The sequence below is a fragment of the Equus asinus genome, chromosome 4, assembly GCF_041296235.1.
Source record: "Equus asinus isolate D_3611 breed Donkey chromosome 4, EquAss-T2T_v2, whole genome shotgun sequence".
NCBI classification, from domain to species: Eukaryota; Metazoa; Chordata; class Mammalia; order Perissodactyla; family Equidae; genus Equus; species Equus asinus.
Window position 1 is genome coordinate 81,557,886 of NC_091793.1, and position 22,617 is coordinate 81,580,502.

At 37.8% G+C, this 22,617-nt stretch overlaps 1 protein-coding gene across 1 annotated transcript in view; it reads left to right on the plus strand.

Annotated features, from left to right (window-relative positions):
• The first annotated feature begins 1,435 nt into the window (after nucleotides 1-1,435).
• Nucleotides 1,436-22,617, plus strand: part of HNMT (histamine N-methyltransferase) — a 41,299-nt gene continuing 20,117 nt past the window's right edge. The window contains exons 1-2 of the mRNA XM_014863899.3: nucleotides 1,436-2,311; nucleotides 7,695-7,747. Coding sequence (XP_014719385.1) covers nucleotides 2,175-2,311; nucleotides 7,695-7,747 — 190 coding nt within the window. The 5' untranslated portion in view covers nucleotides 1,436-2,174. The remainder of the gene's footprint in view (nucleotides 2,312-7,694; nucleotides 7,748-22,617) is intronic.

Consider the following 22,617-nt stretch of genomic DNA (forward strand, 5'->3'; position numbering starts at 1 on the left):
AATGGTAAGCCTAAAGGAAAACAGAACAGAAGTCTGGATGACTTGGGAGGGCCACAGAATGAGACTTGGACTTAACTTGGGGAACAGTGAGGAGACAGTAAACATTTTGGAGAAGAGGAGTGACTTTATCAAAACTGTGCTTTAAAACACTGAACTTGGCAGAGACAATAAAATTGACCAGGATCTGTGTGACTCTAACTCAGGAGGGCCAGTAAGAAAAATAGCACTGCAGGTGAAAAAAAAAGAGAATCTCAAGTAGGGTGGAAGCAACGGGAATGGAGACGAAATCCTTAATGAGACACACATGAACAGCAGACTCCGCTGGAGAAGATTTGACGAGTGAGGCAGTTTTCTCCGCAGGAGAAGACTATGTTTCAGTTAAAGGTAGGTTTTAGTAGGAACTTTTCAAGATAAGGTCAAGGAAATTTCTTCTCAGTAGAATAGCACACAGTAGTCCCCTACCAAATATTTGTTCCATAGACAAATACATGAATGAATGATTTGGATTAAGTTCTAAAGACAAGAGTGGAAGATGGTAAAAGAAGAACCCAAAAGCTTGAGAGAGTCAGTTGGAGGAAGGTGAGGCTGGTTGGACAGCAATGGGAGTTAAGAAGTAGCATAGCGGGGCCTAGAAGCTAGATTAGGAGTCAGCCAACTTGAGCCCATGGGCCAAATCCAGCCCACAACTCGTTTTTGTGCAGTCCATGAGTTAACAATAACTTTTACATTTTTAAATAATTGAAAAATATCAAAGAAGAGTAATATTTCATGACATGTGAAAATGATAGAAAACAATTTTGTGTCCATAAATCAAAGGATAACTTTTTCGTTGTTTTATTATTGCAGAAGGGACCAGCCTGCACCTTACAGGAGCAGTAACAATGTGCTAAGCACTTTATAAACGTTATCCACATAATTCTCACTACAACCCTAAGAGACATAATTCATTGTTCTCATTTTACTGATGAGCCAACTGAAGCTTACGTTGCAGCCAACGTCACACAGTTCATTAGTGGCAGAGGCAGAAATGACACCCACATCAATCTGCCTTTCCAGACTTCCCATTTTCCCCTGGGATTAAAGCACTGGCTTTAAGACCAGGGAGGCCAGGAAATGCTTATAAAAGAGGGTTGGGGAGTGTGCCAAATGCTTAGAGGGCAGTATTAGAACTGAGTCGGAGGAAGGGGATGGTTTATGTGACGACGCAGTTCTAAGGGATGTGTATGAATTAACTCATTTAATTCTCATAACTCCTCCACTAGTTGGATACTATTATTAAAAGTCCTGTGTTGGATAAGTCGTGGCCTTCTTAAAGACCACCTTCCAGGTAAAAGGCCCAGTGTATAGATGCTTTAACACTTTGGGTCTTTTGATGGATGACACCCCTGGGCCTCCAAAGGCTCATCCAACCCTAAGTACCTATGATCCCCTGTTCAGAAGCATTTAGGGAAGGATTCCTATGGAATCCTTTTACCCCGTGTCCTGCATTCCTGCCCTAAGACTCCTCTGGAATCTCCCTCCTTTCCCCCATAGGCTTCTGAGACTTCCTAGCTCATAGTTCTCTGGTTCCTCCCTGATGCTTTCTCTAAAGAGACTGTCCTGAATCACAGCAAGTCCAAGTGCTGAGGGGTGGGGAGGCACGAAGCTCTTCCACAGAAAGCAGGGATGCAGAGGACAATCTTATGTCAAAGATTTCAGCAGCTGTAGATTTCTGAAAGTGGTATCTAGCCTTGTAGCCAGTGTGTTTATTCCTGCCTTTGTCACCTTTCGCCCTTAAAGCAGCCACTTCTCACTTGGAACTGGCTCCTGGCAGCTGCTGTCCTAACAGGAAGTGATTAGAATGCGGTCTGTTTTCACAACTCTCTGAACTTCAGGAGTTTTAAAACAAGTTTCAGCAGTGGATTTACTGCCTTGCTTTATTCTCCCTCTTTCTTATAAAACAACTGTGTAGGGGTTAAAGTTTCAGCACAAAATCCTCCACAAAGACTGACTTAGTTACTCTCCTTACTTAGTAAAGTGACCAGCCCCTCCTGCATATTAAATTCAAAGCGAGCTTGTTTTTTTTTTTTTTTGGATAGAAATTGGTGGGGGTGGGGAGAGAAAAGGAACTGGGAGGAGAAGGAAGGAGGGAAGTTAAACCTGTTTCCTTCCCTGTCTTTCTCACAAAAGCAAATATGGCATCTTCCATGAGGAGCTTGTTTTCTGACCACAGCAGATACGTTGATTGTTTTCGGAAGTTTCTCGACAATTCCACGGAACACCAGTGCATGCAGGAATTCATGGACAAGAAGCTGCCAGGCATAATAGCAAGGTAACAAAAAAGGACGTTTTTGTCAAAGGGACAAGCCTTGGGCTCGTTTGGTGCAGTGATGGATGGGGCGAGCCAGGGGCGCGGGCTGGGCGCGGGGATAAGAACGCGCTACCGAGAGGCTCGCTCGGCCCCCGCGCCCCTTCCCCTGCGGAGCTTTAGTTAGACCTTCGCTGCAAATGTTCAGAGGCGCAGATTCGTGCAGGATTTCCAGCTGCACCGAGATAAACGTTAACCATTGAAGGCACAAATCCACGTTCATTTGGGAGAAGATAAGATACAAATCTTTCAGCTCAGATTTTTCAGCTGCCCCTCCAAATTTTACATTTCAAAAACGTCCCAAACAGAGTCTAGTATTTTCATTAGAATCAAATATAAGTAATTGCCAAATACTGTTTGCCCCTGAGGGTTGAGAGGGTGCCTCTCAGTTCTCCTAACATCTATTTAAATTCATTTTCCTTATCCATTATTATAGTTATCACTCTCCAAAAAAAAGAAAAAATGTCGTTTCCTTTCAACTTAATATTAGCAAAAAAGCATTTTCCCATTATCAGTGAAACTCACTAGTTCCTATCCTTCTCTCGCAGACTCCTTTTTTTTGGTGATTAATGTGTTCAATTTGTGCCAGAGCCGATAAGCATTATAAGAGTAACAGATTCCACATGCTAAAGATAATCAAATCACCCATCTGGGGGTGGATTGCTGTAACATACTCTGTTTCAGGAAATAATGATGGAAAACTGGGAAGAAATGACTGTGGATCCAATTTGCAACAGCGAAGGAAACTGATATTTTTATCTTTTACTGGATTTCTCTATTGTAGGCCTAAATTCTTTCACCAGGACAGTACCTCTGCCTGACCAGAACAGGCATTCTTGGATGTATAAGGAATTCTGTTTCCTTTTCTATTTTTCATGGTTCAGTTTTTAAGTGTGATTTTTAAAAATAGAGTATTATAGAATATATTAATAAGTAATAGGATAGTTAAAAGTCAAAGCAGACAGCAAATACAGACAACTTCTTATCTAGGAACTAATTATAGTGTACTTCTTTGGGTCTTTTTGCTCATTTCTAAAATTAGAGGTAATGAGTTAATTTCTGAGTTATTTTGCAGTACTAGACTTCTGTGTTCACGTCTGTAGCTTATCCAGATCCTTGGTTTCCTTCAGCCATCAGTTTGGTTTGAAGAGGCACCATAGATGGATGTAACATAGTGAATGATGAGCCCTGTCTTCAAAGTGTATACAGTGTAATTGGAGATACTGAATATAGAGTTTATGAAAGACTGAAGAACTTCCAAAGGCATAACTAAGTTTGCATTATAGTGGTAATATATAATTAGGAATGATCTAAATCGAAGTATCATTCATTTGAAAAAGTACTATTTTCCTGAGGGTGATATTTGTAATGAGATTTAGCTGAAGGACCTTTAAAATAGCTGCTTAAAGTTGTTTATAAGTTATAAGTAGGCAACATGCCTGCTTCATTTTTCATTTATAATTTTTTTTAAAAAGCTAATGTTTCTAAAAAGCTTATAACAACAATAATGACAAAAATACTGGTTCCTTGCCCTACTCCCATCCCTGACTCCCACTTTCCAGAAGTGACCACTGTCAACATGCTAAAATCTTTTAGTTGTTTCTTAGGGAATTTTCTTTCCTAATTCTAAATAACATGTTATTCTTCTCCTTCTTAATTTTACTGTATTAAAAGAGCTAAATATACTTGCACATTTCCTTCCCTATCATATCAATATATTTATGTCAAAATTTTTGGCTATATAATTTGTTCATATCATTTTTCCTATGTACATATTATTCATAATTAAACAATGCATTATACTAACAATTACATTTCCTTTCATGTACGGATTTTTCCTTTTCCTAGAGTTAACTATTTTCTTGATTTTAGTTTCTTTTCTTAGTTTTCTATATACTTAACCATTATTTATACACCAAACATAAGTATTAATTACCTCTCAATATATTCCAAGTGACCAAGTAATCTGTAATATTTTCCCCAAGAGAACATCTTTTCTGAAGCTCTCTGTTCTTTTATTCCAACCTGAAGTGACTGGCTTTTGGCCTGCTATACAACTACTAATGAGGGAATTTATTTCACCTTCTGGAAATTCTCTTCTCTTCTCTCCAGTATTGGATTCCCTGATTCTGGATCTCATGCCATTCTTTTCTTGGTTTCCTTAGTCTTTTTCTTTTTCTTCAGCTAATCCTTTAAGAGCGTCCCAAGAAGAGTGCATGGGAGGTAAACTTTTCGAGACTTTGTGTGTTTAAAGATGTCTTCACTCCATGCTCATGTTTGTTAGATAGTTTGGGTATAAAACTCTATCCTGAAATGATGTTATATCAGAAATTCAAAGGTAATTTTTCATTGTCTTTTATTTAGCTACTAGAGTTACTGTAGAGAAATCCAATGCCCTTCAAATTCCTCATCTTCGGCTTGTGACATTTTTGTTGTTATTTTGTTTTTGTTTTCTCTACTTAGAAGCTTTCAGGATCTTCTCTTGTATCAAGTATTCGGAAATTTTTAGATAATGAGTTGTGGTGTGGGTCTTTTTCACCCATTTACGTGTGTAGTCCCTGGGCCATTTCAATCAAGATTCAGATCCCTCAGTTCAGGGAAACTTTGCTATTGTTTAATCATTCCTCCCCTCTGTTTTTCTCCTTCTGGAACTTCTAGTCATCAAACACCAGACCTCTAGAACTGATTCTCTAATTTTCTTATATTTCCAGTTTTCTACAATTTTCTCTCTCAGCTCCTTTTTATTTTTTGCTATTATATTTTTAATTTACAAGAATGTCCTTTTTTTTTTATACCATCCTGTTCATCTTTCACAGATGTAATACCTTCTCTTATCTATTATAAAATTTTCCTCTGCTCTCTATATGTCTCTGCTGAGTTCCCTTTTTCTCTTTCTTTTGGTCTCTGTCTCTCACTGTAGTAATTGGATATGGACTCAGCCATATGCTAGGGAATTCTCAGATTCTCTGTTTCCCCAGGGAGGAATCCTTCAGTGATATCTCTGGCTGTGGAGAGGGGATGGTGTAAGTTACAGTAAATAGCTATAAATAGTTGTTGGTTGTTGTTGCATGTAATGGATTTAGATCCTTGCCTGGAAAATAGTAAGTTTTCAGTAATTGTTAGTTATCACTGTAATATGTGAAATGGGATAATAATAATACCTGTTACAGGGGTTGTGAGGATTCAGAGTTAATTCATGTAAATCACATAGTTGTGCCTGGAATAATAATGATTGCTAATATATGTTGAGTGCTTGTCATGTGCAGACACATTTCTAAGAGATTTACATGAATTAAATCATTTAATCCTCACAACACCTCCATAAAAAATACGATTTCAGTCCTATAAGGTAAGTGGTATTATTATCCTGTTTCATAGGTAATAAAGATGTAGGGAAGTTAAACTACTTGCCCAAGGTAACATATAAGGAAGCTGAGATTTCAGTCTGGGTCCTTTCCTGCATAGCCTCATTGTGGTACCCACAGATATAAGCATTTTTAAGAATTAACCAAGAGGATAGATAGGGACGAGTGTATTAGGATGCATGAGCTGGAAGATAATTAGAACCAAGGAAGGCAATTCATTCATAGGTGTCCTTGACTCCTTCCAATTTCCTTAAGAACCTTGCTTCCACCTGTCTTCATCCTATTAGTCTGTGTAGGCTCTTTTACTTCAGCTGCAAAACAGGCTCATTTACCATCCCAAAGCCCAAACAAATACCATTCTTTCAGTTCATGTTCACCTCTAGCCATCATTCCTTTCTCTGTTCACTCATTCATCCTATTTCAATGATCTCTAGATCTTCCTCTTTAACAAGTTCACTTTGAATCCCACAGCTATCTGACTTCTGCTTTCAATCTTCTTTTAAAACTGCTGTTATGAAAAAGATATTCATATTGCCAAATTCAATGCATATTTTTCCTTTTTTATTTTTTAGTAGTACATTGCCACCTGTGACACTACTGATGGCTTTCTCCTCCTGTAATTGTCCTATCATCCATCTAATTGTCCTACCATCTCTCTGAGCTTTACCATTTTCCTCTACTTTGAATATTCCACATAATCCAGTGACTTTTAAAAGTTGGCATTACATCATCATCCACCACTCTTCTAACAATGTGCCATATCCTTGGGTGGTGGAATCTACTTTCCTAGTTTTGACCATTACTTTATGACAGTAATTCTCCAGAATACATCATTGATCCTGACCTCTGTCTCACCCAGCTTAAATCTTGCCTATCTAAATGTCTGTTGAATTCAGATTTCTCAAAAACAGAAAACAAAAAAAAAGAAAAAAAAAACCCTGACGAAACATAAATTTGCCGCTAAACTATATTCTCCAGCTTCCTTTTTGGCACCACACTTAATTAAGTCATCAAAGCTGGAGACTGGGCAATCACTGTGCACTCGTTGTTTTTCTGACCCCTTTACATCATCTAAAGCAAGTCCCACTGCTGCTTCCCATTGCATCAGTTCCACTCTATTTCTAGTCCTAGAGCTATAATGCTGGGCTTTATTATCTCAGATTCCAAATTGAGAGCAAAGTAGTGTCTTATTCATTTTTATATCCTCAATGCCTAGGATGGGCATATAATAAATGTTTAATAAACCTTTGTTTGTTGAAAGGAAGTTAGCCAGAAGGAAGGATGGAAGGCAGATATCCTGGAGATAGTGGGAATCCCCTTAGCTTTCCCCCCACCTACAATGAATGTCTGATGATATCACTAGACTCAAAGGCCTACTTTTTCTTTTTTTTACATTTAATATTTTCTTTTCTTTTTTAATTGAGGTAACACTGGTTTATAACATTATATAAATTTCAGGTGCATATTATTATATTTCGATTTCTGTGTAGACCACATCATGTTCACCACCTAAAGACTAATTACCATCCGTCATGGTACACATGTGCCCAGTCACCCCTTCCCGCCCCCTGCTTCCCCTCTGGTAACCACCAATCTAATCTTTATGTGTTTATTTGTTGTTGTTGTTATGAGTGAGATCGTATCCTGTTTGACTTTGTCCATCTGACTTATTTCTCTTAGCATACTACTTTTTCTATTCTTGTTCTCCAAACAATCTCTAAACCAATGGTTTTCCTACCTCTGAGAAGTTTATAATGCTGTTTCTAAAAGTCTCCCAGTTAAAGACTGTTAATGAATGGAACCTATATTTCTACAGGTTGCTCAAGACAACAATATAACCACTGAAATGATTGTGACCTTTCATGTTGGCCTAGTTTTTGTTCACTGTAATTTCAGTCTCTTCTCTTCAACTAAACCTGATAATCAGATTTTACAAAGCACCTAACACATTTTTCTTAAACTACATGCATTTGTTTTTGCAGGATTGGAGACAAAAAGTCAGAAATTAAGATTCTAAGCATTGGCGGAGGTGCAGGTATGAATAACACATTTTAAAAATTTGTATTTCACTCCAAACATCATGTTGTTTGATGGCTATATTGTTCATTCTTTAAGAAAGCTATTTTCCTTTGCTGTTGGAAAAGATTAGCTTATTAAAAGTAAGGGCAATACCACTTCAACTAAGATGAATGCCCCTGTAGATTTATAGGGTTTGGGACTTCAGCCTTCATTACTATCTGTAATGTGGATAAGATGTGGCTTTCTTTTTTATAAATAGAGAAACATATAGGACATGTTTGGATAACTTTTATCCAAAATGATTTAACTGTTCACAGAAAAGGAAAATTTCGTAATACATTCCTTAAGCTTGCTCCGCTTAAAGTGTGGCCCATGGACTGGTTGCTGGTTTGCAAGCTGTTACTGGTCCACAAGGAGATAAGAAGCATGCCCTGGACTGTAAATCAACACACAGCTCCCTTCACTGAAAAAGTACTGTTGTGGGGAAAATATGCTTAATGACATAGACTCTTGTGACCCCACTCTTTGAGTTGCACTGGCCTAAACCATCCCCTTCCTCTGCTCCAGTTTCAATACTGCCCTCTAAGCATTTGACACACTCCCAAACACCCTTTCATAAGCTTTTCCTGGCCTCACTGCTCTTAGAGCCTGTGCTTTGAGCCCAGGGGAAAATGGGAAGTCTGGAAAGGCAGATTGATGTGGGTGTCATTTCTGCCTCTGCCACTAATGAACTGTGTGACGTTGGCTGCAACATAAGCTTTAGTTTGCTCATCAGTAAAATGGGAAAAATGAGTTATATCTCATAGGGTTGTAGTGAGAATTATATTGATGTTTATAAGGTGCTTAGCACATTGTTATTGCTCCTGTAAGGTGCAAGCTGGTCCCTTCTGCAAAAATGAAACAAAAAAGTTCATCTTCAGACTTTGCCTCATATCAAATTCCTGAGTAGTGTTTGCTTTATTTTTTAAGTTGCTAGTAATTTGGAGGTCTGAGTTAATATATTAATATATAAAATATAGTCATATATATTATATTATGTATGTATATATTTATACATATCTTTATTTATTTATTGTTTTCTTTTGAAACAATGACTGAGTGATAGCTTAGTATTGGTTACCACTTGATAAGTGGACACTCCATTACCACTTGTTACACAGTGCCAAGTGGTAACCTCTTGAGTGCTCCAGTGCCACATGAATGAGTGAATTGTGGCACATATTAAAACAAAGGTGGCGCTGGCCTGATGGCGCAGAGGTTAAGTTAGCACATTCCGCTTTGGTGGCCTGGGGTTCACCGGTTCAGATCCTGGGTGTGGACCCATGTATCACTTGTCAAGCCATGCTGTGGTACACATCCCACATATAAAGTAGAGGAAGATGGGCACGGATGGTAGCTCAGGGCTAATCTTCCTCAAATAAATAAATAAATAAATAAAACCAAAGGTAACCAAGAGCTCTCTAATAGAATGGGACAGCTAGTTTTTGATGTCATTATTTGTTCAGTTTTTAATAAAATACACTGTGATATAATGTAATAAGGACTAACTCTTAAAATCATTTTACTTTATTATCATCTTTCACCAAGGACACAAAAACCAATAAGAACAAATAATAAAGGATATTGTCATGAATGATCTTAGAGAGAGTGTTTAAGCTGAAATACTCTATTATTGCTTACCGATATTTTGAGTCCTAAGGACTCTAAGAGTGGTGAACTGCACAGAGTGTCCTGTTAATTCATTTAACCAAGACAGTCATTTCTAGTGTGTTTTGCATATGAGTTTCAGGCAAGCAACAGGCAATGAGACTATCATTTGATAGTGTCACTTGTGCTTGGACAAGAAGAGAAGCCCTACAAGGAAAAGCAATTAAAAATAATCTTTATCATGGCCGAGTTAATTGACCTTTTAATATAAAGTTAATTGAATTTCTAATGTAAATTTATACAGATGCTTATAAGCTATCTAGAGCAAGGAACATTTGGCCTACACAGTGATTCCTTACATAAAGGTGCACATAGGAGCCAGTACAGAGAACTTATCAAAACAAAGGGGGCAACACTTGCAGTTCTTCTGATTGAGCACTAACATTGTATTAATAACTGGCTCTGCCTTGAGGTGAATATGGGTACCCTCTAAGGTCACTCTTCATGAGAAATTGATCAGAAATATAAGAACTCCAAGAGAAATTCAGGCTATAGATACTTTGCTTTCACTGCTCAAGTAAACTACATGAAATCAAGAGCAATACATTTAAAATCCCTAGGTCTAGATGTCCCTGGCATGAAAGAGCAGTGTTTGGGAAGAGAGGACTCCACACGCAGTTTGAGTGCTCGTATCCCAACTAGGAGATGCTCACCTGATAACCTGTCATTGCCTAACTGCAAACACTGGGCAGAAGAACAATATATTGCAATACAGTGAGGAACTTCCTGTCCTTACCTTAGAGCAATGGTCTCCCCACATGTTCCACAATCTACAGTGTGCCTGAGATGTTTTTGCATTATTCTGCGGCTTGAATATCCTTCCAGATCAGTCACTGAACGCCAGTCTCTGGCAAACAAGGCCATTGGCCCTGTCTGGTACATTGTGCCCAGCTCCCATAATGCATCTTACAGGGGTCTACTTTGGCCTTAGCGTACAGGCCCCTCTTGTTTCACTTCCTAGATGTTCTCTTGGTTGCCCAGACACCTGCAGATCAATCATATTCTGCATATCTTTGGTGCAAATATTCTCTCTGCATTCATAATGGTGCTCCCACTTCTCCCCACCACAATGGAAAAACATACCAAAAGCAATCAAACTAAAAACCCCCTAAATAAAACTGTTGCTTTCATATCACTTGATGCTTATGTTCTTTGAGAGCCTATTTGATTTTCTTTTCAGAAACATGAGCAGGGGGTGCATACGCACCCTTTTCTGTTTTCTGCCTTTTTTCTATAGAGGTTAGTGTTTCTGTGGAGAGAGGTTCCACAGTTTAAGAGAGAATCTAAGGTTTTGGAGAAGGGTGTTTGGCAACTCAGTTCAGAAGCCAAACAAATATTAGGGCTCGGAGTAGTTCAAAAGAAAGGGAGTCGATGGCAAACTTTTTGATGTTGTCTTTAAGCAATCTACCACCTCAGTAAAATACAGTCAGTCAGCAGCACTGTTACCCACAGACTATATGTTTACTGTTAGGAAAATGTATGAAATAAATGTTATATGAACCTGAGAAAAGCGAGAGAGGAAATCAGGAGAAAAACAAATCACAAACGGAAATACAGACAACGTAGCTTTTACAAAGCCCAAATTGGGCAGTGTAAAGCCGCGTGTGTATGTGCATGAGTTTGTGTGCTTTAATGCAACACAGTGAGCAGCCAGGATTGCTTTATTCAAGGTATTCATATCATGTTCATTTCAGCAATTGTTTTTAGATATTGAGAGCAATTGCATTGTATTCTAAATCTCACAGAATATGCTTTTTGGTCCACCTTCAACAATGATGCTTCCTAAAATTAAACCACCCAATGGAGCTTCATTATTATTCAACTTTTAATGAGTGTTGTCTTTATGCTAGATGGTACATGGAGAAAAAGAAACCCATATTCTTTTTGGTAAGGGAGAATGCTATTAATTTACAGTACATACATTTATGCCTGGAAAAAGGTTTCAGAAGGCAGTAATGGGCAATGTGTTCTCCTTGCTCTGGGCTTTGCTTAAAGGAAAATCATTCTATCTGCTGCATTGTTTAGTTCTCATGTTCAAATGCCAGAAAGTTTTATAAGGGTTAGACAGGACTATAACTCAAATAATCTCATTTTATCAGCTTTTTTATTAGCCTGTTGTGTACCAACTCAATTGCCACACCATATATAATATAATAGTATATATGCTTGTAGATAATATTTTTTAATCCACTGAAGCAACTCACATATGAAATACAGGTGGTATGAATCCTCTTATAACATTTTTTTGGCAATGATTTTGATGACATATGTTGAGAGCAGTTATGTGGTTTTCCTGTTCTGTAACATATAGACACCAGCATTCCTACAGAGATTAAAAAACAAAAGCGAGTTTAGAGACCAAAACCCTCATTTTACAAATAAGAGACCTGAGAACCATGAAGGCAGAACAAGACCCAGGTGTCTGGATCTTAGTCCGGTACAACAAATTATACTAAGCAGCTATAGAAGTTAATTATTGACTTGGCAAAGGAGAGATTAGGTACTTAGTAATGACCAGCTATTTGAACAGTCTTATTTTATCAGATTATTAATCTTGTCTCCTTTCATAAGCGACATATTAAGGTGACACTGAAGTTTAATCTTCTAAGTTGGTTGGATAGAAGTGGAACAAATGTAATTAGGGCAAGAACTGGAAGAATCAATGTGTCAGCTTTAGAAGCCAGGAGGTAATAAGACACAAAAGTTAATGTGTTCCAGTGGTCTAGAGTAAGACAAAAGTCTGTATCAGCAAATTAGGAATGATTGGGGAAATACTGGGAATTGGTGGATTTTTTTTTGTCCAGAAAAAAAGAATGTGAATGAGTTTATAGCCTTCTTCAGATATTTCCTGTTGAACAAACTACAGAATGGTTGAATTGGGCCAAAGGTTGAGAGATTTCTTGGTTCAGTATTAGAATTTACTAATGATCAAACCTGTTCAGAAATGGAAGCACACATCTTGGGAGATAGTTTATTCTGTCACTCTAGGAGGGCCAGCATAAGCTGGAAAAACACTTTTCAGGCACGCAATAGAAGGGACTCAGGCACTGATTTCTTGGGTGTTTGGGCCATTAAAAGTACTTTCAGTCCCGAAAATTTATGGTTTTATGAGTAACCTTCTAGAAAGAAGTAGGCATTTCTCCAGAGTGGTGTGGCTAACACCATGTTGACTATATTGAGGAAGTGTAATTTAAATGGGATTTCTGGATAGATGAACACTTTTTAATCTGTATTCTAATTGCTTATAACTTGAAATGAGTAAGAACTATTGTACTCAAGCGCAGCATGCTAGCAGGTACTTCATTACTGGAAGGATATGGACTCTGGTGATTCACTAATCTACAGGCTTTAGGACTGTCTACTTCAGGTAACCATAGTTTTGGGCCTCAGAAATAAAGTATTGTTAAAGGCATTTATAACCATATTATTAAAAAAAAAAAACTATTCCTCATATATAATTTTACCAAAATAGTTTCCCCCATTATATTGTATTTAAAACTTTCAGTAAACATGGAAGTATTTTTAAAGACAAATACATTGCTGATTTGAGAGAACTAACATAATGCTGCAACATTGGAACCTTTGTCATTAAAACCAGAGTAAACAAGATTGTTTTGGCTAATTCAATAAGCCTTGAAACAAGAAAACAGGGGATAATGAGCAGAGTGAAGACAAAGCTACCATTATTTGCAGATTAAATGACTGCATACTTAGAAAAGCCTATAAACTCAGTTGTGCAGCCTTAGAATTAATAAGAATGCAGTAATGGCCTGATATAAGTAAAATAGGTAAATAGCAATATGGTAGATCCACATTCTTTTTTTGTTAACATTTGAGTGTTTTTCATTCACAGTTTTGATTATTTACAAGGTACTTGAAAACCCTGGCATGTGGTTGTCTATAATTTTGCTGAAGGTCAAATTTGTATCTCGCCAGTTCTTGTGCTAGGGTGGGATGCGGACTCTTAATTATTGAATAAGCTTCCACTTAACATACACTATTAAATAAAACTTCGCTATTTAATATACATACACATGCAACCCTGGCGTAGGGGGTCTGTTGTCATCTTCATTTAATAGATGGTGAACCTAATCACATGTGCCACAAGGGTTTTGGGGGTTATGGAGATTGGGGTCAATACCCAGGGTCTTCTGTCACTTTGTCTCTATTAATATCAGCAAATTGATAGAAATGAAAAAATATTTGATTAGTTAGCTAATAAGATATTTAATACAAAATATAAGAAACTTATTTGAAGAAAAGTTCAAATTTTTACTGAGAACAATTTGAGAAGGTTTAAAAAGCCAAAATGCAATATAGATGAGGTTACAGAGATATGGAAGCTTTCATGTACAAAAGGTAAGGATATGAAATGAAACAAAGTTTTCCTAAAAGTAATGTGGCATTATGTTTCAGTAACAGTTCCTATCTTCATCTAATACACAAAGGCCTGGTCATGCTGATTGTAAAAATATTGACATACTGGCTAAATAGCCACTCCCCTGCTGTCTCATCACAGCTCCAGCTGCTGCTTCAGCCCCTCCTCCTGGACTCCCGGATATCCCCCACCTCCCACTCTGTACCCCTGCCCGCCCCCCACCAAGAGCGCCATCAATTGGACTGGTCTTGGACCCCCATGGGGCCTCTAGGAACATGCTACAGTTCTTCAGCCTGCATCTTTTCTCAGCACCTGGCACCCTTGTCCTTAGGCCTGTTTTTTGTTTTGTTTTGTTTTTTGTTTTTAATATCACTAAAGAGCAAGGGTCCAATTCTAACCATTAAATCTGGTTCTCGGAATTAACCTGAAAAAATTAAGATTTTGCACAAAAATTCATGATTTATTGTCAGGCTGTTCTTAACAGAAAAAAATTTAAAACTAACTATATATAAAAATATATTTCCATATATAAATATATATTCATATATATTTCCACATATATATGTATACATTTACATATACTTTATATAAATGTATACTTTTATTTTATTTATATTTATAAAAGATAATAACCAGTTATACCCATTTTAAAGACTATAGTGTCACCACTACAAAATTCAAACAAATTTTGATATATTCACGGTTTAACTCTCAAGTGAGAACATTAAAATAATCCATATACACAATGATCTCACCTGGGTAGACTAAAGAAAATTATTTACTTGAGAGAAAAAAAACGGAAGAGCTTAGGAGGAAATAAACCAAAACGTTAACTTTTGTTTTCTCTAGTAGTAGATACTTTCTACTTTATACCTTTATCTGTTTCAAGTTTTCTACAGTGTTTATTTTATAGCCAGGAATAGGAACAATAAAACCAGTTAAAACTATAATTTTACAGTTAATGAGAGATGACGGTAGAGAGTAGACTCCCTGACCTCTGACAGCTCCTTCAGCTATTTGGCTGACGCCCAGAGCATTGTTCCGGCACATATGTTTTCATGACAATTTTCCTTCGGCCATTTTTGACTCACGTAATAGTATTTATGCCTGTACAGATACTTTAAGAACAATTTCACGTGTATTGTAGCTTAGCAGAGCTTTTTTTCAGAGCCTATAGACTCTCCCATGCCTGCTCCGAGTACGTGAGCCATGATGATGAGAGTGAGGGTGATGATCAAGAGGACAGTGGTTGTCCACTGTCTGTTCTTCGAGGTACTTGATGTTTTCCGTTGATGATTTCTTGCTTGTTATTCCACAAGGACAGCAGGCTCTCAGACTCTATTCACAGTAGGGTATGAAGGACTGATAATTTTCCTCAGCAACATTTGGTGTTTCAACCACTATTAACGTGGCAGGCAAATGGAGTGAAGCTCAGATGAGAGACCCTGAAGGTTATTTGAGAACGCGTGCGCCAGAGCCAGAGCGCGCATGAGTGAGCGCATGCGCACTCATATTGATGACGTCACACCAACTACATGATTCTCTTGGACTACCCTTGCCACATCAAGTAGTTTCATTTTATAATCCTGTGTTTGGGCATGGAGAAGGTAGGAGAAAGTTAGCACTTCATTAAGGGTAACGCAATGTAACTTTTAAACATTACAACATTGTATGTGTAGAATTTACTTCTCTTTCTAGGTATGTGCTGAAGTAGCAGTCAAGTATCTGTTTAAAATTTATAAATTAAAAGTTAACGCAGGATTCAGTCTTTTCTGAGTTGTCTATCAAATTCTCTACACTTCAGTATTCAGTACCCTTTGTGGCATTGTCTCGAAGTTTGTATTTCATGGAACATTTTGGTAATGTGGCTTTTCTTAGGCCTCTTGCAGTTGCAAAGCATTTAGGCAGTATTGTTCCTGGGCCAAGAGCCAGAAGACACAGGAAAGCAAATGGCAATGCCCTTTTGACTCAGAATGTATATGTGTAATCCCTTTCCTGAGGCCCTACACCTTTTTTAATATTCTACTCTCATCTTTCCATACTGACAGAACCGCCTCGATACTGAGGCACCCAGGGGAAAAGAGAGAGAGAGAAGGAGAGAAGAAAAGAAGTGATCTTGTCAAGAATCTTCTCTCTTTCTCGCTGCAGCCCCAAATCAGATTATACTTGCTCTGGTTGCAAACCATAGCTGAAATTATTTTTCATCTCTAAGCACAGAGTTATCTGGTCAATTTTTCTCCCTAGAAACAATTTTTTTGTGCCTGATATTCTAGTAGAGGGAACAAGAAAGATAATAATCTTAATGCAACATGTAATAGAATAAAGATTTTCCTGCTGATAATCTAAAGAATTCACATATATTTTGATGTGAGAAATGAAGCAAGAATAGATGGAAATCAAAGGGCAGGAGATACAGCCACAGTCTTTAATTCTCCATTTTCTTGACCTGCAGTTTTTCTCATTTGAGGAAGCCCCAGGGCTCTCAAATTGGGATTTGTGTTTCACTTGATGTCAGAAGGACAAGCCATCACGAATACATGAGGAGTGCTCTTCCAAGTTGTCATTTTCATATGGAGCTGCCCATTTAGAAAGGCGAATATTCATTTCCCTCATTCCCAGTCTCCTTCAGACTTCCCTTAAATGTCAACTTTTTTATGAAGCGGACTTGACCACCCAATTGAAAATTGCAAAGCCCCCCATCCATGGTGTCCCCTCACTCTTTTTTGCCTTGGTTTCCTCCATAGGACTTATCAGCATCCATGAAGGTGGGATATTTTTGTCTGTTTTATTCATTGCTGTGTTTCCAGTGATCAGAAACTTGCATTTAGTAGGTGTCCAAAAATATTTGTTAGATTAATGTATCATACCTTCAATTTATTGAGCAATTACTATATATCATGTACTCTGGTAAATTATCTCCATATAATGCCTCTAACCCTCTAACCTTTAAAATGACCCTGTAGCATAGACCATATTATCCTTAATTTACAGATATGCAATTTAAAGGGCAGAGATATTAACAAATTTGCATAAGATAATTCTGGTGAATACTAAATTTGAGTTCAGTTTCCTCTCTCTCTAGCCTCTAACTTTTCCTTTTCATATATTTTTTTTCCATTTTCAATTGGATGACCTTAGATTTCAAGCAAAAATGTACCATTCCCCTGCCATCTCATTAAATATATCCTTGAAGTTCAGGGAGTGGAGAAAATTTGTCTAGAAGATCAGATCTCCCCCTTTTCTTTGTTTTTGACTTTTTATAAATTCTACTGTCAGAGGTTTCAATTATATGTCCCTCTTTAAATATAGGCATGATGCATTTAAAATATGGCTTGGATGAAAGCAAAGATATTATAACCACAAAAATATCGGACTGTAAAATTAAGTAAAACACTCAACACAGCCCAGAGAGGAGACATGAGATGTAAACCTATAGTTGTGGCTGATTTGAGGGACAAGGTGGTACAAAAGAAAGAGACTTGCAAGGAAGGAGATTTTTTAAAATTTAATTTTCAGGGGCCAGCCTGGTGGCGCAGCGGTTAAGTTCACACGTTCTGCTTTGGTGGCCCGAGTTTTGCCGATTCCAATCCCAGGTGCACACCTATGCACCAATCCTCAAGCCATGCTGTGGCAGGCGTCCCACATATAAAGAAGAAGAAGATGAGCGTGGATGTTAGCTCAGGGCCAGTCTTCCTCAGCAAAAAGAGGAGGATTGGCAGCAGATGTTAGCTCAGGGCTAATCTTCCTCAAAAAAAATAAAATAAAATAAAATTTAATTTTCATTTAACTTTCCAAATCAAAAAGTCAGCATATCCTGTTTGAAAGAAAATAACACAGGAGGGAACAAAATAGAAAAAAACCTCACAATCCAGCCTAATAGAAAACAATTTTTGGTTAAAATAAAATTTATTACCTTTTGGGCCTGGCCCCGTGGCCGAGTGGTTAAGTTTGCACGCTCCGCTGCAGGCAGCCCAGTGTTTCGATGGTTCGAATCCTGGGCGCGGACATGGCACTGCTCATCAAACCATGCTGAGGCAGCGTCCCACATGCCACAACTAAAAGGACCCCCAAGGAAGAATATACAACTATGTACTGGGGGGCTTTGGGGAGAAAAAGGAAAAAAATAAAATCTTTAAAAAAAAATTATTATCTTTTGAAGTAATTTATGGCCAGATAACTTCCAAAAATTCACTAATCAATATTTTTCAATGAAAGTTGTTTTTTGTCCTTTATATGCTGTAGTAACCTAAACGATCTATGTACTGTATATTATAGAAGAGGGATCACAGAGGAACTAAGCTTGGTTGAAGACGTGTTATTTTCCAGGCACATTACTAGGCACATCATATATGTTATCACATTTTATTCTCATAACTTTATGGGGCTTCATTTCAAAATGAAGATGCTGAAGTTCAGATATTTTGAGGCTCAGATGGTTTAAAATGTGCATCATCAGGTATAGATGGTGGAACTAAGATCTAAGCCCAGGTCTAGTTTTCCCTAAATCCCACAGACTTTCCCTCATATTATAAAACCTCAGCCACCATATCATGCAGGACCTGCCCAATTGCTTATAATTATGTTAGAGAAAGTTTTAGAGTCTTATGTGGTCCAAAACCTGGCAGAGAGCTAACAGAAGGATACACAGATAGCCCAAGGGTTCTCTCTTCCCCAACGTGTTCTCTGCTCTCTGCCCTGGGCTCACTCTCACCTCTTCTCTCACTACAGCCAGTGACTTTGTACCTTCATTGTTTCTGTACAGGATTCCATCACGACAGTGTGATGATTTATTGCACTAAATGTGGTACCTGTCTCCCTTTACCAATCTGTACATTTTTTCTTCTGTTTTATATTTTGTGTGATATCTGTTACTCATTGCATGCTTTTGTTCACTACTCTACTCTGAAGATTCCCCTATATCGCTAGGTGTGCATCTGCTCTGTGGATTCTGGCAGGTAGAGAATCCTGAGTGCTGTGCATCCACCACAACTTTTCTGTCCTACAGTTTGTCTCCATCCTCCTTTCATCACAAGTAAAGCTTTAGTGAACTTCACAATACAGTATCTCCTTATAAAGCTGTGTGAGAATTTCTTTGGATTACATATATTTCCAAATCCAGAACTCCTGGGTCATGGATATATTCGATTTGAATTAAGTATTTCCAAATTAGTCTCCATAATGGCTGCACAGTCTACATTCTGACCAGTCTCAGTGAAATTTTCTCTATCTGAATATTCCTGGCAGCACTTAGGAATTTTCCAGCTTTCTGCCTTTTTATCAGTCCAATAAGCATAAAGTGATATCTTATTGCAATTTTAATTTTCCTCTCTCTGATTACTGAGTTTGAGCAATTTTTAATATGCCCATTAACTTTAAAAAAATATATCTCTATAAACCCAATACTTCGGACATTTCCTGGCATATAATAGATCCTTAGTAAATACATGATTGAAAGAAAAGCATTGTAGCATGCAAAATTCTCAAAGTAGCCTTTGGCTTAATCAACTAAATTTTCTTTTGGTGAGGAAGATTGGCCCTGAGCTAACATCTGTTGCCAATCTTCCTCTTTTTGCTTGAGAAAGACTGTTGCTGAGCTAACATCTATGCCAATTTTCCTCTGTTTTGCCTGTGGGACACTGTCTCAGCATGGCTTGAGGAGTGGTGTGTAGGTCCACACCCAGGATCCAAACCTGTGAAGCCTGGGTCGCCGAAGCGGAGTGTGTGAACTTAACCACTACACCACCAGGCGGGCCCCTAATCAATTGGTTTTTGATACTTTCTTCATGTTATCCCCAAGTCTGAACAACAAATAATTATTCCAACTAAGTTTTTGAGCACAATCACTATATTAACCAGTTGTCTGATTTTATGACTAAAGATAGTTCATAATTTTGATATAGAAAAATTAAAATAAAGAAATCTACAAAAACAAATTTAAGAAAATAAGTTATTGGTACAGCTACTGTGGAAAACAGTATGGAGATTTCTCAAAAAATTAAAAATAGAAGTACTAGGGCCCAGCCTGGTGGCATAGTAGTTGAGTTTGTGCACTCTGCTTGGTGGCCCAGGGTTCAAGGGTTTGGATCCTGGGAGCAGACCTACACACTGCTCATCAAGCCATGCTGTGACGGCATCCCACATACAAAATGGAGGAAGACTGGCACAGATGTTAGCTCAGGGATAATCTTCCTAACGAAAAATAAACAAAAAGAACTACCGTATGATCCAGCAATTCCATCTCAGGGTGTTTATCTGGAGGAAATGAAATCACTATCTCAAAGAGATATCTGCTCCTCCATGTTCATTGCAGCGTGATTTATAATGGCCAAGACATGGAAACAACCTAAGTGTCTGTCAACAGATGAGTGGATAAAAATACACAGCCACACACACACACGCAATATTATTCAGCCATAAAAAGAAGGAAATCCTTCCATTTATGACACGATGGGTGAACCTTGAGGGCAAGTGAAATAAGTCCGTCAGAGAAAGAGAAATACTGTATGATCTCACTTCTGTGTGGAATCTAAAAAAGCCAAACTCACAGAAACAGCAGATTGGTGGTTACCAGGGGCTGAGGGTTGGGGGAAAGGAAGAGATGTTGATCAAAGGGTACAAACTTCCAGTTATTAGGTGAATAAGTTCTGGGGATTTAATGTGGTAGCTATAGATAATACTATATTGTATATTTGTAAGTCACCACCACCACAAAAATGGTAATTATGTGAGGTGATGGATACGTTAACTAACTTTATTGTGGTAATATTTCACAATATGTATGTGTATCAAATCATCACATTGTATACCTTAAACTTACACAATGTTAATATGTCAGTTAGATCTCAGTAAAGTTGTATGGTATAAGGAGTGAATGTGAGTTATACCTTCCCATTTTATAGGTGAGGAAATGAAGTCAGGAGATGTTTAATTGTGCTATTCAAGTTATGAGGAATTGTGGTAGCCTGATAGGGAAAAATGAAAAGAGCTGGGCCATTTGACTAGGGTTGGCGTGAGTTCATTAAAATCATTACGAGATTAATAAAAGATTTGATATCCCAACAATCATGCCATGAGGGTCTATATTCTGTCTCTCAATAGTAGCAAACAAAGATTATCGTTTTACAATAACAAGCAGGGCAGTTTAAGATAGAAGAGACCTCACAGGTAAGACTGTCAGTTTCTCACTGTCTCCCTCCAATGTGCACAGACAAAATGGGTGTGTGGTAGAGGGGTGCCACAGCAGCCCCAAAAACATGGGTGAAGAATTTATAAAGGCCCTCCAACTCCATCCGTTAACTGCCCTGGGATCTTGGAGGGCAGACACATATATCCATCATTAATTCAAGTGGAAATGTATGCTCAGCTTAAAGACATGGCCCCCGAATAGGTTTCCACAGTGTGCCAGCTCAGAGTGGGGCTGGCAGGGCTTTTGCTGGGAATTTCCTTCTGGCATCTCTTCACATCCTGCCCTTTAAACATGCTTTTGTATCACTGCAGACCACCTAGAAAACCTAGTTTTCCATGTTATGCCTCCCTTCTTTATAGATACTTTTTTCTTCTAGTCATCCAAGTAGCTATTTTACTGGGAGCTGTCAGTCTGTCGGTCTGTCAGTCTATCCATACATTCATGCATCCATCTAACCAATTATCTATCTTTTTTTAAGCAACAAAAGTTTCATTTTAGCCTCCTTTACTGGTACACTCATCCAAAAGAGAAAGTCTCCAACTCAGAAGATCATCCCTTTAAGTCACCAGATAAAGATATCTATGATCTAAGTTATGGTCACATTCTTCAATGTACTAACATTTACTATAAAATAGCCGGGCCTCATAAAATCAAATATATATGATTTTATAAAATCAGATACATGCATCCCATATATGAGAGAACAATTTCTGTACTATAAAGGATACCTTATTTAAAGATGTTTAATTAGAAACTTAGTGGTAAAGAAGGTTCTAACCTTAAAAAGTAATTATTGTGGAGAGTTTAAATAATTACAATAAGCTAAATGCCGAATTGTTGATAATGTGAGTTGTTCCATATTTGGCTGTAAATGTCTCAGGATAGTCATTTGCATAAAAGAGAATAGCCAGAATAAGTTTAGAGTTACACCTATTTCATAGCAGAGAGGATTTTGCGATGGTGGGGGGGGGGGGTGCGTTGTGAATGGTAAAGGAAAGGATTGTGTAATTTAGAAATGAACATTTCAAAAGTAATTAACTCAAATAAACTCCTGTAGAACATTTTAAATTATAGATGAGCAAAAAGAGGGGAATGGAAAATAACCTGTAACTCCACCAGCCTGAGATAACCTCTGATTGTAATTGGGTGCATATCTTTCTAAATGCTGTGTATTGACATGAAGTTACTCCGTAACCCATTGATTCATAGTGACACATTTGGACTTTTCCTAACTTTGCTCAAGTTCCACATATCGATCAACTGAGAAAATCAGTCACATCATCGTAAAATGCACAGATTCCAAAATCATTAATTTGCTTTGGTAGTCATGAAAGTGGGGGGCTAGGGGGGAGGGGAGGGAAGGGGAGGGGAGAGGAAGGGAAGTACATTGGAGTAGAGTTGTTTAATCATTATAATTTTTCCATTTGTCACAGGAAACTTTGCAGATTTTGTTCCAAAACTTCAGGGGGAAACACATAATAAGGCTTTGGTTAACCTGAACAACCATTGGCGTTTATGTATCTAATGGCTTAGGATGTCAAAAATTAAGTTGTCTACAATTGTCAGAATTATAATCAAGCAATGCCTAACGAGAGGGTACCTGTGAAAGGAGATT